This window comes from Oncorhynchus keta, chromosome 34 (genome assembly GCF_023373465.1).
Source record: "Oncorhynchus keta strain PuntledgeMale-10-30-2019 chromosome 34, Oket_V2, whole genome shotgun sequence".
NCBI lineage: Eukaryota > Metazoa > Chordata > Actinopteri > Salmoniformes > Salmonidae > Oncorhynchus > Oncorhynchus keta.
The window spans coordinates 12,257,058-12,275,443 of record NC_068454.1 but is presented as its reverse complement, the minus strand read 5'-3'; the positions used below and the strand labels follow the sequence as shown (position 1 = coordinate 12,275,443).

At 48.7% G+C, this 18,386-nt stretch overlaps 1 protein-coding gene across 7 annotated transcripts in view; it reads right to left on the bottom strand.

Moving 5' to 3' along the window:
* The window catches only part of LOC118366740 (POU domain, class 2, transcription factor 1), a 40,229-nt gene that overhangs the window by 6,815 nt on the left and 15,028 nt on the right, over window positions 1-18,386 (bottom strand). Inside the window, exons 2-15 of one of the 7 annotated variants that reach the window (XM_052493106.1) lie at window positions 17,749-17,820; window positions 10,093-10,184; window positions 8,738-8,833; window positions 7,214-7,396; window positions 6,812-6,898; window positions 6,314-6,443; window positions 6,070-6,161; window positions 5,793-5,969; window positions 3,145-3,285; window positions 2,877-3,032; window positions 2,597-2,791; window positions 2,393-2,498; window positions 1,951-2,278; window positions 1,584-1,684 (exon numbers count right to left, since the gene is read on the bottom strand). In XM_052493106.1, coding sequence (XP_052349066.1) covers window positions 1,584-1,684; window positions 1,951-2,278; window positions 2,393-2,498; window positions 2,597-2,791; window positions 2,877-3,032; window positions 3,145-3,285; window positions 5,793-5,969; window positions 6,070-6,161; window positions 6,314-6,443; window positions 6,812-6,898; window positions 7,214-7,396; window positions 8,738-8,833; window positions 10,093-10,184; window positions 17,749-17,820 — 1,956 coding nt within the window. Of the gene's footprint in view, window positions 1-1,583; window positions 1,685-1,950; window positions 2,279-2,392; window positions 2,499-2,596; window positions 2,792-2,876; window positions 3,033-3,143; window positions 3,286-5,792; window positions 5,970-6,069; window positions 6,162-6,313; window positions 6,444-6,811; window positions 6,899-7,213; window positions 7,397-8,737; window positions 8,834-10,092; window positions 10,185-17,748; window positions 17,821-18,386 lie in introns of all 7 variants that reach the window. The other 6 variants (XM_052493107.1, XM_052493108.1, XM_052493109.1 and 3 more) reach the window with 6 other exon arrangements.

Sequence of the window (18,386 nt, the reverse complement as noted above, 5' to 3'; positions counted from 1 at the left end):
GGGGTTTACCTAGATATCTAGACATCCTCAGTTGGAGGAGTTACAGCTAACTGTGGATGGATATGAAGGGTAATGTAGCTAGCGGGAGTTCTCATTACGTCTTGTACAGAATGGTGTGACGTGTGGTGAAGACCAGGAGGACAGTGTCTGGTACAGACTAGTTATACAGGTGGGGAGAACGAGCTGGTGGTAATGACTGGAGTGGAATCAGTGGAATGGTATCAAATACATCAAACACATGGTTTCCAGGTTTCCAGGTGTTTTTTTTGTGTTTTTATTTTATTTGACCCCTTTTCTCCCCAATTTCGTGGTGTCCAATTGTTGTAGTAGCTACTATCTTGTCTCATCGCTACAACTCCCGTACGGGCTCGGGAGAGACGAAGGTTGAAAGTCATGCGTCCTCCGATACACAACCCAACCAGCCGTACTGCTTCTTAACACAGCGCGCATCCAACCCGGAAGCCAGCCGCACCAATGTGTCGGAGGTGCGGCTGGTTAGCGCGCACTGCGCCCGGCCCGCCACAGGAGTCGCTGGTGCGCGATGAGACAAGGACATCCCTACCGAGCCCTCCCTAACCCGGACGACGCTAGGCCAATTCTGCGTCGCATCACGGACCTCTCGGTCGCGGCCGGTTACGACAGAGCCTGGGCGCGAACCCAGGGACTCTGAAGGCACAGCTGCCGCTGCAGTACAGCGCCCTTAACCACTGTGCCACCCGGGAGGCCCGGTTTCCATGTGTTTGATGCCATTTCACTTGCTCCGTTCCGGCCATTATTATGAGCCCTTCTCCCCTCAGCAGCCTCCGTTGTTCTACAGGTGTATAAGTGGAAGGTTCAGAGCAATGAGAAATTGAGGTTGGACAAACAGTATAAAACTACACTGAACATGTGTATAAACACAGCATATAAAGTGTTGTGCCCCTGTTTCATGAGCTTGTAATAGATCCCAGATGTTTTCCATTCTTTCTTACCTCCCTATTCATTATCATGTCTCCTTTGCCAAGATAATCCATCCACCTGACTGGTGTGGCATATCAAGAAACTGATTAAACAGCATGATCATTACACAGTTGAGGACAATAAAAGGCCACTTTAAAATGTGCAGTTTTGTCACACAACACGATGCCACAGATGTCTCAAGTTGAGGGTGCAATTGACATGCTGACTGCAGGAATGTCCCCAGAGTTTCTGCCAGAGAATTGAATGTTAATTTCTCTACCATAAGTTGGCTCCAAGTTGTTTTAGAGAATTTGGCAGTACGTCCAACCGGCCTCACAGCCGCAGACCACGTGTAACCACGCCAGCCCATGACCTCCATACAGCTTCTTCACCTGTGGGATCATCTGAGGCGGGGGACTATTTCTGTCTGTAATAAAGCCCTTTTGTGTGGAAAGTGAGTAGGCCTATGCCCTCCCAGGCCCACCCAGGCTGTGCCCCTGCCCAGTCGCATGAAATTCATATACTAGGGCCTAATTCATTCATTTCAATTGACTGATTGCAGTCAACATGTTGCGTTTATATTTTTATCCAGTATAATATGAGAACAGCCTATGTAAATGAGGTAATTAAACAGGTGTACTTGCCGCTCCACAGACCTTGGATGGTGGCCAGGGTGCTGTTGCTCAACATGGCGGGGTTCAGAGCCCCTCCCAGCCCCCCTGGAGCCAAGCTCAGCAAGGCCCCCCTACACAGAGACACACAGAGTAAGAAAGCAGGAGAGATTAAAAAGCATTCTGATTCCTCCTTCAATCCCTGAGATTGTGATGATCATATGCTACTATTAATACTATGATTATTCAAAACATTTAGACTATTCACAAATCCTATTGAAAGATTATATTTCATGATATAATTCTGAATTCCAGATAGAGCATGAGGACAGCCCTTCCTGTAGTTTGATATGTTCTGTGATCAGACCGTGCTCAGATATCCCCTCCCCAACCTACTCACCCAGGAGTGAACTGCGACGACGCCATAAGTCCTTGGTTAAGCCCGGCCATGGCGGCGAAACTAGCGCTGGTGGGTAACTGGGCGGCGCCTTGCAGGGCGGCCGACAGGCCTAGTCCAGCCACCATCACCTGACCCGTCCCCAGAGTGGTCGCTAGGGACGACGGTGCCTGCGTGACCACCGTGTGCTCCTGGGTTCCGCCGGTCTCCGCCGCCGTAGCCTGGGGGGCCGTGGGGGAGGGGCTTAGCGATGGGGAGCTGGTCACCGCAGTAACCATGGGTGCCGTGGAGATGACAGATGCCGTGTTTGTGGTCGCTCCTATGGTCGTGCCTGGGACAGAACGGGAGACTGGTGTTTAGTATTTGAGGTCCAGAAGGTGGGAAATGGGAAGAGAATATTGCTTGATTCCTTGCTAAATATCATCCTGTCCCTTTCCCTGTGCACCTGTGAAGGTCAGGCCAGACACGCTGGTGCTGTTGAGAGGCATCACTGGGTTTACAGTCAGTGTGGTCGGTGTGTTACTGGTCACAAGGCTGGCCGTACTGGCCACCTGCAACAGGAAAGGAGAAGGAGAGGGGTTGAACATGGAATAGGAAAAAACACTTTGCGTGTGTATGTGTGGTACATGCCAGTGTGTGTTGTCCATACCAGGGGGATCGTAGGGGTGAAGATGGTTTTGATGGGGCTGCTTCCTGTCCCGGTGTTGCTATATCCACCGCTAGGGGGGTTGATCCTCTTCTCTTTCTGCCGGCGGTTACAGAACCACACCCGGATCACCTCCTTCTCCATGTTGAGCTGGTCGGCGATCATGGTGATCTCCTCAGAGGTAGGTTTTTGGTTCTGCTTGAAGAGGGCAAAACCCCAGGGATTCCCTTTCAGTATTGGGGCAGTTCCTGAGAGATAATCTAGAATATGAAATGTCACTCACTTCCAGAAATCTCTTTTCTAATGCCAAACGGATATTGGTCTCGATGCTGGTCCTCTTCTTGCGTCGGCGGTTCAGCCCCTCCATACCCAGGCCAGGGGAGCCCAGGGCGCTGGGGCTGGACAGGGCCTGGTCAGACGACAGATTGTCTGCATAAACAGCACCGCGACAAAGGACAGGGACAAAGGTAAAGACCAGGTATATGTACGTACACAATACAGTACACAATACAACACACACACAGGGCTGGCGGTCAGCTCAGGGACAAACCTGCATCGTTGAGCCACTTCTCCAGCAGTGGCTTCAGCTTGCACATGTTCTTAAAGCTCAGGTTCAAGGCCTCGAAGCGGGAGATGGTGGTCTGGCTGAAGTCGTTACCGTACAGCTTGCCCATAGCCAGGCCAACATCTCCCTGGGGGAGACAGAGAGAGGGTAAGGGACAGCTCTGCTGTTATCATACAAACCTTCCTACAGCTCCCTGACAACCCCAACCACACCTTCCTACAGCTCCCTGACAATCCCAACCACACACACTCCTTCCTACAGCTCACTGACAATCCCAACCACACACACTCCTTCCTACAGCTCCCTGACAATCCCAACCACACACACACACACACTTCCAACAGCTCCCTGACAATCCCAACCACACACACACCTTCCTACAGCTCCCTGACAACCCCAACCACACACACCTTCCTACAGCTCCCTGACAACCCCAACTACACATACCTTTCTACAGCTCCCTGACAACCCCAACCACACACACACACCTTCCTACAGCTCCCTGACAACCCCAACCACACACACACCTTCCTACAGCTCCCTGACAACCCCAACCACACACACACACCTTCCTACAGCTCCCTGACAACCCCAACCACACGCACACACCTTCCTACAGCTCCCTGACAACCCCAACCACACGCACACACACACACACACACACACACACACACACACACACACACACACACACACACACACACACACACACACACACACACACACACACACACACACACACACACACACACACACACACACACACACACACCTTCCTACAGCTCCCTGACCACCCCAACCAGACACACTCCTTCCTACAGCTCCCTGACAACCCCAACCACACACACACACACCTTCGTACAGCTCCCTGACAACCCCAACCACACACACCTTCCTACAGCTCCCTGACAACCCCAGTCACACACACCTTCCTACAGCTCCCTGACAACCCCAATCACACACACCTTCCTACAGCTCCCTGACAACCCCAACCACACACACACACACCTTCCTACAGCTCCCTGACAACCCCAACCACACACACACACAGCTTCCTACAGCTACCTGACAACCCCAACAACACACACACACCTTCCTACAGCTACCTGACAACCCCAACAACACACACACCTCTTCCTACAGCTCCCTGACAATCCCAACCACACACACACCTTCCTACAGCTCCCTGACAACCCCAACCACGCACCTTCCTACAGCTCCCTGACAACCCCAACCACACACCTTCCTACAGCTCCCTGACAACCCCAACCACACACACACCTCTTCCTACAGCGCCCTCACAACCCCAACCCCAACCCCACACACACACACACACACACAGACACACAGACACACACACACACACACACACACACACACAGACACACACACACACACACCTTCCTACAGCTCCCTGACAACCCCAACCACACACACACACCTTCCTACAGCTCCCTGACAACCCCAACCACACACACACACCTTCCTACAGCTCCCTGACAACCCCAACCACACCTTCCTACAGCTCCCTGACAACCCCAACCACACCTTCCTACAGCTCCCTGACAACCCCAACCACACATTCCTACAGCTCCCTGACAACCCCAACCACACACTCCTACAGCTCCCTGACAACCCCAACCACACACACACACCCACCTTCCTACAGCTCCCTGACAACCCCAACCACACATTCCTACAGCTCCCTGACAACCCCAACCACACACCACACACACACCTTCCTACAGCTCCCTGACAACCCCAACCACACACACACACCTTCCTACAGCTACCTGACAACCCCAACCACACACACCCACCTTCCTACAGCTCCCTGACAACCCCAACCACACACAAACACACACACACACACCTCTTCCCACAGCGCCCTGACAACCCCAACAACACACACACCTCTTCCTACAGCTCCCTGACAATCCCAACCACACACCCTCCTACAGCTCCCTGACAACCCCAACCACACACCTTCCCACAGCTCCCTGACAACCCCAACCCCAACCACACACACACACACACACCTCTTCCCACAGCGCCCTGACAACCCCAACCCCACACACACACCTCTTCCCACAGCGCCCTGACAACCCCAACCACACACACCTCTTCCCACAGCGCCCTGACAACCCCAACCCCAACCACACACCTCTTCCCACAGCGCCCTGACAACCCCAAACACACACACCTCTTCCCACAGCGCCCTGACAACCCCAACCCCAACCACACACACACCTCTTCCCACAGCGCCCTGACAACCCCAAACACACACACCTCTTCCCACAGCGCCCTGACAACCCCACACACACACACACACACACACACACACACACACACACACACACACACACACACACACACACACACACACACACACACACACACACCTTCCTACAGCTCCCTGACAACCCCAACCACACATTCCTACAGCTCCCTGACAACCCCAACCACACACACACCTTCCTACAGCTCCCTGACAACCCCAACCACACACACACCTTTCTACAGCTCCCTGACAACCCCAACCACACACACCCACCTTCCTACAGCTCCCAGACAACCCCAACTACACACACCCACCTTCCTACTGCTCCCTGACAACCCCAACCACACACACACCTGTGTGAAGCCCAGTTTGATGCGTCTCTGTTTGAAGGTCTTGGCAAACTGTTCCAGCTCCTCCAGGTCACTGGGCTCCTCCAGACTGGGCGTGGCCAGGCGTTTAGGGGGCGAGGTCTGGCTGTGGGCCAGAGGCTGGATGGGCGTGGCTGCTATCGTGCGGGTTGGAGTCGCTGGCTACATGACGGGAGATGGGGTGCGTATGGGGTTAGACAAACTAAACATGGTTTAAACTGGAAAGGTTTGAAACATGGCAGCTGTATCTGTAGTGTCTGACCTGTGTGGAGAGCGTGATGCTGGGATGAGTCTGCAGGAGGTTGGCTTGGCTTTGAGGTAGTTGAGTTAGAAGACTCTGGCCTTGCAGGAGACCTGTTGAGGGAATAATGGAGAACTTTTAAGAGGCATAAAGGGAGGGTGAGAGTATATGTGCGCGTGCCTGTGTTCGTGTTCGTGTGGGTGTATCTGCGTGCGTGCGTGCGTGCGTGCAGAGTGTGTGTCTGTGTGGTGTGTGTGGTACATACTCTGCTGGCCCTGTGGTGACTGTGAGATGATGAACTGGCCAGGCTGCAGCTGGGTAGCGATGTGGTGGCCAGGCTGAACCAGGACAAACTGGGGCATGGTCAGGTTCTGCTGCTGCAGCTGTTGTAACTGCTGAACGTCCTCACACACACCAGGAGAGGAGCACATTACTACAGGTACACAAATCACTTCATGCTGTTGTTGTTCATCTCACACAAACATGGAGCCTTCGTATCTAGAGGTAAAACAGCATTAACAAGCAGGCTATAGTCCTAAAGGTAAGAGTGGTACAGGGCTTCAAAGGTCTCCCTTCTAGCTTCATACTGCAGAGATCAACAGAGGAAGGTTCTCATCAAGCTTCCACATGGAGATCAAGTTCTAATGTGCTACAGGAAAAAAAACACACTCATTCCTACTACACTGTTTTACAGATGTACCACTACAGTTACATTATACAGGTCCAGTCATTCATGTAACAGTGATTTAAAAAGGAGTACTACAGGTAGGTAACTGCTGAAGGTCGCCATCTCATAGGGGTATCCCAGCTGGCTTAGCTGGCCTGGAAGATGGGTAGAACCAGAGGGAATCTGAGGGGGAACGATGTGAACATTACCTCCAGAGCTCCATGGTTCCTGCATATTCAATTAATGATGACACTGTGGTTGGTATATGATATATAGTGGAACAGTATTGGGTTTGACATCATTACATAGTTTTTTATTTATTTCACACCCCATTCTAGAGGTAGCAGGATACTCTGCCCCCTGCAGATTCCATCTAGCCCTAGTGATGATGTGGTGTGTTTGTGTGTGTCTACCTGTCTCTGTGTGTGTGTGCCTGTATGTGTGTTTGCGCACATGCGGGTTCTCGTGTGTGTGTGTGTGTGTGTGCGAATCTCTTACAGAGGTGATCTGGATGGGCTGGGACAGGGGCAGTTGTGTGATAGGGGTGGCTGCAGAGGCAGAGATGCTGGCCCCCGTAGTGCTGCTCTGCTGGCTGGCTGACTGCTGCTGCATGGCTGCTGCTAGGAGCTGGGCCTGGGCCTGTTGCAACAACAACTGCTGCTGCGCTGGAGACAGGGTCAACTAGAGAGAGGAGCAGGGGAGAGGAGAAGAAGAGGTAAGAGAGAAGAGCAGGGGAGAGGAGAGGAAGAGGTAAGAGAGAGGAGCAGGGGAGAGGAGAAGAAGAGGTAAGAGAGAGGAGCAGGGGAGCAGGGGAGAGGAGAGGAAGAGGTAAGAGAGAGGAGCGGGGGAGAGGGAGAGGTAAGAGAGAGGAGCGGGGGAGAGGAGAGGAGGACATGGTAGAGTGGGAGAGGAGAGGAGGGCAGAGAGAAAGAGGGAGATAGAAAGCGAGGAGGACATGGTAGAGTGGGAGACGAGAGGAGGAGGAGGGCAGAGAGAAAGAGGGAGATAGAAAGCGAGAGATGACGTATTGTGGGGAGAGGAGGGCAGAGAGAAAGATGGAGATAGAAAGCGAGAGGAGGACATGGTAAAGTGGGAGAGGAGAGGAGGAGGGGGACAGAGAGAAAGAGGGAGATAGAAAGCGAGAGATGACGTATTGTGGAGAGAGGGTAAAGTGGTGTGAGAAATAAAGAGACAGCAGGGAAGAAGAGAAACAGTAGGTTGTCCTAACTATTTATTTCAAAAGTCAAAGGATTTTCACGTTTCAAATGAATACAACATCAAGCAGTACATGTGATGCAGTGACGGCGTGTCCAGGGGCCAAGAGATGGAGAGAGGAAAGGACTCGTGCTTTTGGACAGAAGATGACTTTGCTGTGAAGCCTTACTGGATGAAGACGTCACAGCCACTGGCTGTCTGACCCTCAGGTCACATGTGAGGACATGCTGGCAATGTGACAGCAACAGAATGATCACGGATGAGCATGACACCTGGGCTCACGCACACACACGCACGCACAGATGGTACCAGGGTAATGCGTGTCAGGGGAGTTGACATGATCTGCATGCACAAGCAGGTTATACTCCACACTGATCATAGCAGGAATTAATGGAATGCATATGATAGGTAGATCAATTCTCATCCAATCTTTATATGAATCACTGGTCACTAAGGAGAGGAAACAAGGAAAATAGTATTTGGACATAACAACACCCTCTCTTCTCTCTCTCTGTGTGTGTGTGTTGTGTGTTGTGTGTTGTGTGTGTGTGTGTGTGTGTGTGTGTGTGTGTGTGTGTGTGTGTGTGTGTGTGTGTGTGTGTGTGTGTGTGTGTGTTCTTCTCTTTATCAGCCATGATCTAAGAACAGTGAAAGCATCATGGTGGACGATGCCTAATGGCCATTTGTTGTTCTTTCAGATCAGGGCAGATGAGGGAGATGAGACAAGAAGGCCATAGAGATCCATCACATTACAGACAGACAGATGAACTGACAGGCAAGCAGGCAGGCAGACAGCATGCCACTTACTCCAGCTATCTGTCCCCCAGCCAGCATGAGCTGGGCCTGAGGCAGCACCCCCTGCTGGACGGAGGTCGGAATTGCACCCGAGTCTTCTGACTTGGACTAGAAGCAGAGTACATAGCATAACCTTATATAGGATAAACTCATATAGCATAACCTTATATAGGATAACCTCACATAGGATAACCTTATATAGGATAACCTTATATAGGATAACCTCATAGGATAAACTTATATAGGATAACCTCATAGGATAAACTCACATAGCATAACCTTATATAGGATAAACTCATATAGCATAACCTTATATAGGATAAACTCATATAGCATAACCTTATATAGGATAAACTCATATAGCATAACCTTATATAGGATAAACTTATATAGGATAACCTTATACAGGATAACCTTATACAGTATAACCTCATGTTTTATTTAATTAACCTTTATTATATAGGATAACCTCATATAGATAGGATAACCTTCCCAGAAGACATGTCATATAGAAACAGACTCGTGGTACAGTCACCTCCTGATTAAGTGTAAACTCTGACTGTAAACTGAGTGCAATACTCTTTTCCAGTCCGAATATATCTGCATTCTTTTAGGTTTAGTCCAGTCTCGAGACGTTGCATTTATCACAAGTCGTCAGTTCTCTGTACACCATATCGGTATGTTTTTAAATAAATAATGATGTTGACTGCTACTTATTGTATACAGAAGCCAAAAACCTAGTTGTTAGATTCTTGATAAGAGAAAGACCCATTCTTTACTTTTCAACCTTGGAGTGAAGAAGTGGAAAACCATCTACACACCAAGACAAAACACACTCCCACAGACAGATATCCACAAACACAGGGTTTCAATACTAGGTAACTTATTGGGGCGCCAGGGTAGCCTAGTGGTTCAGAGCGTTGGACTAGTAACCAGAAGGTTGCAAGTTCAAACCCCCGAGATGACATGGTACAAATCTGTCGTTCTGCCCCTAAACAGGCAGTTAACCCACCGTTCCTAGGACGTCATTGAAAATAAGAATTTGTTCTTAACTGACTTGCCTAGTAAAATAAAAAATTGAAGGAAGGGAGGTGGGTGTTTGAAATGTACTGCAGCCCACAGAGAACAGTGAGAGGAAGGGAGGGGGTGAGTAAAGAAGTTAATCCATTTTTTTTTAAAAAAAAAAAAAAAAAATGTTATGCAGTGCATGTGAATTCTGCATAGATTTGCATATTCTCCGCCATCTGTTTCCAAGCAACCGCAGAGCAGCTAATTAGCATACAGGGTTGATTAATCTGCCTTGTTCCTAGCTGATACCGAGAGAGCCTAACTCATTTAAATGCGCTGTTCCTGTGTGTCGCTGTTACCTGTTGGAGGAGAGCCTGTGTGTGAGCATTGGTGATTGCGCTTGTGGTCTGAAGCGTCTGCCTCTGAAAGTCCAGTCCATTCGTTTGGATTTCTGAGAACAGAAAAGCAATCAAGTCATCAGACGAGGAAAATAATAGCACTCACACCCCCAGATTCACATGGCACTCTCTTACGCCCCAGTTTCACATAGCACTCTCACCCCCCTTCACATAGCATTCTCACCCCCCAGATTCACATAGCACTCTCTCACCCCCCAGATTCACATAGCACTCTCACACCACCCCCAGATTCACATAGCACTCTCTCACCCCCCAGATTCACATAGCACTCTCTCACCCCCTCCCCCAGATTCACATAGCACTCTCTCACCCCCCAGATTCACATAGCACTCTCTCACCCCCCAGATTTACATTGCACTCTCTCTCCCCCACCCCCAGATTCCCATAGCACTCTCTCACCCCCCAGATTCCCATAGCACTCACCCCCCCAGATTCACATAGAACTCTCTCACCCCCCTCCCCCAGATTCACATAGCACTCTCTCACCCCCTCCCCCAGATTCACATAGCACTCTCTCACCCCCCAGATTCCCATAGCACTCTCTCACCCCCCTACCCCAGATTCCCATAGCAATCTCTCACCCCCTCCCCCAGATTCACATAGCACTCTCTCACCCCCAGATTCACATAGCACTCTCTCACCACCCCCAGATTCACATAGCACTCTCTCACCCCCAGATTCACATAGCACTCTCTCACCCCCTCCCCCAGATTCACATAGCACTCTCTCACCCCCAGATTCACATAGCACTCTCTCACCCCCAGATTTACATTGCCTCTCTCTCCCCCACCCCCAGATTCCCATAGCACTCTCTCACCCCCAGATTCCCATAGCACTCACCCCCAGATTCACATAGAACTCTCTCACCCCCTCCCCCAGATTCACATAGCACTCTCTCACCCCCTCCCCCAGATTCACATAGCACTCTCTCACCCCCCAGATTCCCATAGCACTCTCTCACCCCCCTACCCCAGATTCCCATAGCAATCTCTCACCCCCCTCCCCCAGATTCACATAGCACTCTCTCACCCCCAGATTCACATAGCACTCTCCCCCCAGATTCACATAGCACTCTCTCACCCCCAGATTCACGAAGCACTCTCTCACCCCCCTCCCCCAGATTCACATAGCACTCTCTCACCCCTCCCCCAGATTCACATAGCACTCTCTCACCCCCCCCTCCCCCAGATTCACATAGCACTCTCTCACCCCCCAGATTCCCATAGCACTCTCTCACCCCCCTACCCCAGATTCCCATAGCACTCTCTCACCCCCTCCCCCAGATTCACATAGCACTCTCTCACCCCCCCCTCCCCCAGATTCACATAGCACTCTCTCACCCCCAGATTCACATAGCACTCTCTCACCCCCAGATTCACAAAGCACTCTCACCCCCCCCCCAGATTCACAAGCACTCTCTCACCCCCCAGATTCACATAGCACTCTCTCACCTCCCCCTCCCCCAGATTCACATGGCACTCTCACCCCCCCCCCCAGATTCACATAGCTCTCTCACCCCCAGATTCACATAGCACTCTCACCCCCCCCAGATTCACAAAGCACTCTCTCACCCCCCGCCCCCAGATTCACAAAGCACTCTCTCACCCCCCCCCCCAGATTCACATAGCACTCTCTCACCTCCCCCTCCCCCAGATTCACAACTCTCACCCCCCCTCCCCCAGATTCACATAGCACTCTCTCACCCCCAGATTCACAAAGCACTCTCTCACCCCCCAGATTCACAAAGCACTCTCTCCCCCCCAGATTCACAAAGCACTCTCTCACCCCCAGATTCACGAAGCACTCTCCCCCCCAGATTCACAAGCACTCTCTCACCCCCTGCCCCCAGATTCACAAAGCACTCTCTCACCTCCCCCGCCCCCAGATTCACAAAGCACTCTCTCACCCCCGCCCCCAGATTCACAAAGCACTCTCTCACCCCCCCGCCCCCAGATTCACAATTCACAAAGCACTCTCTCACCCCCCAGATTCACATAGTACTCTCTCACCCCCCTCCCCAGATTCACATAGCACTCTCTCACCCCCCCCAGATTCACATAGCACTCTCTCACCCCCAGATTCACATAGCACTCTCTCACCCCCCAGATTCACATAGCACTCTCTCACCCCCAGATTCACATAGCACTCTCTCACCCCCAGATTCACATAGCACTCTCTCACCCCCAGATTCACATAGCACTCTCTCACCCCCAGATTCACATAGCACTCTCTCACCCCCCAGATAGATTCACATAGCACTCTCTCACCCCCAGATTCACATAGCACTCTCTCACCCCCCCCAGATTCACATAGCACTCACTCACCCCCCAGATTCACATAGCATTCTCACCCCCAGTTTCACATAGCACTCTCACACCCACCCCCTCACATAGCACTCTCTCACCCCCCAGATTCACATAGCACTCTCTCACCCCCCCCAGATTCACATAGCACTCTCACACCCCCCGTTTCACATAGCACTCTCACCCACCCCCTCATAGCACTCTCACCCCCCCAGATTCACACCTCTCACCCCCAGATTCACATAGCACTCTCTCACCCCCAGATTCACATAGCACTCTCTCACCCCCAGATTCACATAGCACTCTCTCACCCCCCATATTCACATAGCACTCTCTCACCCCCAGATTCACATAGCACTCTCACCCCCTCTTCCCAGATTCACATAGCACTCTCACCCCCTCCTCCCAGATTCACATAGCACTCTCACCCCCCCCAGTTTCACATAGCACTCTTTCACCTCCCCAGTCTCACCTAGCACTCTCTCACCCCCCCCAGTTTCACCTAGCACTCTCTCACCCCCCAGTTTCACATAGCACTCTCTCACCCCCAGTTTCACATAGCACTCCCTCACCCCCCAGTTTCACATAGCACTCTCTCAACCCCCCAGTTTCACCCAGCACTCTCTCACCCCCAGTTTCACATAGCACTCCCTCACTCCCCCAGTTTCACCCAGCACTCTCTCACCACCCCCCCAGTTTCACATAGCACTCCCTCACTCCCCCCAGTTTCACATAGCACTCCCTCACTCCCCCAGTTTCACATAGCACTCTCTCACCCCCCAGTTTCACATAGCACTCTCTCACCCCCCAGTTTCACATAGCACTCCCTCAGCACCCCCCAGTTTCACATAGCACTCTCTCACCACCCCCCCAGTTTCACCTAGCACTCTCTCACCCCCCCAGTTTCACATAGCACTCTCTCACCCCCAGTTTCACATAGCATTCCCTCACTCCCCCCCCAGTTTCACATAGCACTCTCTCACTCCCCCCCCAGTTTCACATAGCACTCTCTCACCACCCCCAGTTTCACATAGCACTCTCTCACCCCCAGTTTCACATAGCACTCTCTCACCCCCCCAGTTTCACATAGCACTCTCTCACCCCCCCAGTTTCACATAGCACTCTCTCACTCCCCCCAGTTTCACATAGCACACACAGATCAACACGTGTGAAAATAATGCACACACTGACATAACACAAGCACTGAAGTAACACAAACACCGCCTTTCCTTCCAGTTCGCTGCTCCCAATGACTGGAGCGAACTACAAAAATCACTGAAGATGGAGACTCATATCTCCCTCACTAACTTTAAGCACCAGCTCACAGATCACTGCACCTGTACATAGCCCATCTGTAAATAGCCCATCCAACTACCTCATCCCCATACTGTTATTTATTTATTTAGCTCCTTTGCACCCCAGTATCTCTACTTGCACACTCATCTTCTGCACATCTACCATTCCAGTGTTTAAATGCTATATTTTAATTATTTCGCCACTATGGCCTATTTATTGCCTTACCTCACTTATCTTACCTCATTTGCACTCACTGTATATAGACTTTTTCTATTGTATTATTGAGTGTATGTTTGTTTATTCCATGTGTAACTCTTTGTTGTTGTTTGTGTCGCACTGCTTTGCTTTATCTTGGCCAGGTCGCAGTTGTAAATGAGAACTTGCTCTCAACTAGCCTACCTGGTTAAATAAAGGTGTTCTCAACTAGCCTACCTGGTTAAATGAAGGTGTTCTCAACTAGCCTACCTGGTTAAATAAAGTTGTTCTCAACTAGCCTACCTGGTTAAATAAAGTTGTTCTCAACTAGCCTACCTGGTTAAATAAAGGTGTTCTCAACTAGCCTACCTGGTTAAATAAAGTTGTTCTCAACTAGCCTACCTGGTTAAATAAAGGTGTTCTCAACTAGCCTACCTGGTTAAATAAAGGTGTTCTCAACTAGCCTACCTGGTTAAATAAAGGTGTTCTCAACTAGCCTACCTGGTTAAATAAAGGTGTTCTCAACTAGCCTACCTGGTTAAATAAAGGTGTTCTCAACTAGCCTACCTGGTTAAATAAAGGTGTTCTCAACTAGCCTACCTGGTTAAATAAAGGTGTTCTCAACTAGCCTACCTAGTTAAATAAAGGTGTTCTCAACTAGCCTACCTGGTTAAATAAAGGTGTTCTCACTAGCCGACCTGGTTAAATAAAGGTGTTCTCAACTAGCCGACCTGGTTAAATAAAGGTGTTCTCAACTAGCCTACCTGGTTAAATAAAGGTGTTCTCAACTAGCCTACCTGGTTAAATAAAGGTGTTCTCAACTAGCCTACCTGGTTAAATAAAGGTGTTCTCAACTAGCCTACCTGGTTAAATAAAGGTGTTCTCACTAGCCTACCTGGTTAAATAAAGGTGTTCTCAACTAGCCTACCTGGTTAAATAAAGGTGTTCTCAACTAGCCTACCTGGTTAAATAAAGGTGTTCTCAACTAGCCTACCTGGTTAAATAAAGGTGTTCTCAACTAGCCTACCTGGTTAAATAAAGGTGTTCTCAACTAGCCTACCTGGTTAAATAAAGGTGTTCTCAACTAGCCTACCTGGTTAAATAAAGGTGTTCTCAACTAGGCTACCTCGTTAAATAAAGGTGTTCTCAACTAGCCTACCTGGTTAAATAAAGGTGTTCTCAACTAGCCTACCAGGTTAAATAAAGGTGTTCTCAACTAGCCTACCTGGTTAAATAAAGGTGTTCTCAACTAGCCTACCTGGTTAAATAAAGGTGTTCTCAACTAGCCTACCTGGTTAAATAAAGGTGTTCTCAACTAGCCTACCTGGTTAAATAAAAGTGTTCTCAACTAGCCTACCTGGTTAAATAAAGGTGTTCTCAACTAGCCTACCTGGTTAAATAAAGGTGTTCTCAACTAGCCTACCTCGTTAAATAAAGGTGTTCTCAACTAGGCTACCTCGTTAAATAAAGGTGTTCTCAACTAGCCTACCTGGTTAAATAAATGTGTTCTCAACTAGCCTACCTGGTTAAATAAATGTGTTCTCAACTAGCCTACCTGGTTAAATAAATGTGTTCTCAACTAGCCTACCTGGTTAAATAAAGGTGTTCTCAACTAGCCTACCTGGTTAAATAAAGGTGTTCTCAACTAGCCTACCTGGTTAAATAAAGGTGTTCTCACTAGTCTACCTGGTTAAATAAAGGTGTTCTCAACTAGCCTACCCGGTTAAATAAAGGTGTTCTCAACTAGCCTACCCGGTTAAATAAAGGTGTTCTCAACTAGCCTACCCGGTTAAATAAAGGTGTTCTCAACTAGCCTACCTGGTTAAATAAAGGTGTTCTCAACTAGCCTACCTGGTTAAATAAAGGTGTTCTCACTAGCCTACCTGGTTAAATAAAGGTGTTCTCAACTAGCCTACCTGGTTAAATAAAGGTGTTCTCAACTAGCCTACCTGGTTAAATAAAGGTGTTCTCAACTAGCCTACCTGGTTAAATAAAGGTGTTCTCAACTAGCCTACCTGGTTAAATAAAGGTGTTCTCAACTAGCCTACCTGGTTAAATAAAGGTGTTCTCAACTAGCCTACCTGGTTAAATAAAGGTGTTCTCAACTAGGCTACCTCGTTAAATAAAGGTGTTCTCAACTAGCCTACCTGGTTAAATAAAGGTGTTCTCAACTAGCCTACCTGGTTAAATAAAGGTGTTCTCAACTAGCCTACCTGGTTAAATAAAGGTGTTCTCAACTAGCCTACCTGGTTAAATAAAGGTGTTCTCAACTAGCCTACCTGGTTAAATAAAAGTGTTCTCAACTAGCCTACCTGGTTAAATAAAGGTGTTCTCAACTAGCCTACCTGGTTAAATAAAGGTGTTCTCAACTAGCCTACCTCGTTAAATAAAGGTGTTCTCAACTAGGCTACCTCGTTAAATAAAGGTGTTCTCAACTAGCCTACCTGGTTAAATAAATGTGTTCTCAACTAGCCTACCTGGTTAAATAAATGTGTTCTCAACTAGCCTACCTGGTTAAATAAATGTGTTCTCAACTAGCCTACCTGGTTAAATAAAGGTGTTCTCAACTAGCCTACCTGGTTAAATAAAGGTGTTCTCAACTAGCCTACCTGGTTAAATAAAGGTGTTCTCACTAGTCTACCTGGTTAAATAAAGGTGTTCTCAACTAGCCTACCTGGTTAAATAAAGGTGTTCTCAACTAGCCTACCCGGTTAAATAAAGGTGTTCTCAACTAGCCTACCCGGTTAAATAAAGGTGTTCTCAACTAGCCTACCTGGTTAAATAAAGGTGTTCTCAACTAGGCTACCTCGTTAAATAAAGGTGTTCTCAACTAGCCTACCTGGTTAAATAAAGGTGTTCTCACTAGTCTACCTGGTTAAATAAAGGTGTTCTCAACTAGCCTACCTGGTTAAATAAAGGTGTTCTCAACTAGCCTACCTGGTTAAATAACGGTGTTCTCAACTAGCCTACCTGGTTAAATAAAGGTGTTCTCAACTAGCCTACCTGGTTAAATAAAGGTGTTCTCAACTAGCCTACCTGGTTAAATAAAGGTGTTCTCAACTAGGCTACCTCGTTAAATAAAGGTGTTCTCAACTAGCCTACCTGGTTAAATAAAGGTGTTCTCAACTAGCCTACCTGGTTAAATAAAGGTGTTCTCAACTAGCCTACCTGGTTAAATAAAGGTGTTCTCAACTAGTCTACCTGGTTAAATAAAGGTGTTCTCAACTAGCCTACCTGGTTAAATAAAGGTGTTCTCAACTAGTCTACCTGGTTAAATAAAGGTGTTCTCAACTAGCCTACCTGGTTAAATAAAGGTGTTCTCAACTAGCCTACCTGGTTAAATAAAGGTGTTCTCAACTAGCCTACCTGGTTAAATAAAAGTGAAATAAAACAAAGTAGCCTCTAATTACAGCACAACAACAACTCGCTGAACCTCTCATGCCGTTAGGTTGCTCCACACACACACAAACACACACAAACACACACACACACACACACACAAACAAACACACACAAACAAACAAACACACACAAACACACACAAACACACACAAACACACACACACACACACACAAACACACACAAACACACACAAACACACACAAACACGGCTGTGTGCAAAGTGCAGCCCCCGGCATGTGTTCAGAGGGCAACAAAAAGGACCAAGGGTTTTCAAACAGAAGACCATTCACTGAACTTATAGCCTAATGAACCAAGGTCCTTTTCGTTATCCGTTTGTGACCAGTTGAAGGAGTTAGACAGGCAGAGCAAAGCAACGGCAGGTCACAACAGGTAACTCACCTGTGTTGCCGTCCCCACTCTGACTCTCCATTCCACATTTACTCCTTTCTGACGCATTACTCATTCTAGAATCTGGAAGAGGCAGACAGAGAGAATTTTACTCGATGGTCATTGACCCTCTAAAATCGACGCCCCCACCATCCCATCCCAAAACAGCCCCTAAAGCCCACATCTTATAAAGATCGGATGTCTTCTACCCTACTATAATGACACTAGACACATCCCACTCCTTCAACAGAGCATGATAATGTTTTCTAATAAACACACACACACACACAGTAATAGAGCTCTACAATTCAACCATTTGACTTGCATGTGCTCCTAAATATTTAGCTGTGTGACCTGGAATTTTAATGTAGGAGCACCAGTGCGCCTTGAAAATACCTCAAATATTTTCCATTTGTGCGCCTAAATTTCTTTGTGGGTGCCTACATTTTCCAACTTATTAGAAAGCCCCATTAAATACAGAGATAATCAACATCCTCAACCAAGCAAATGGCAAATAACAGAGACCCTGGAGCATGCGTTTACATCCATAAAAGCCCAGCAAGAGTACATTTTTCCCCCTTTTGACTTGGTCCTTGATGATCTCTCTCTCTCATATACACACATCCGCATGCACGCATACAAACACACTA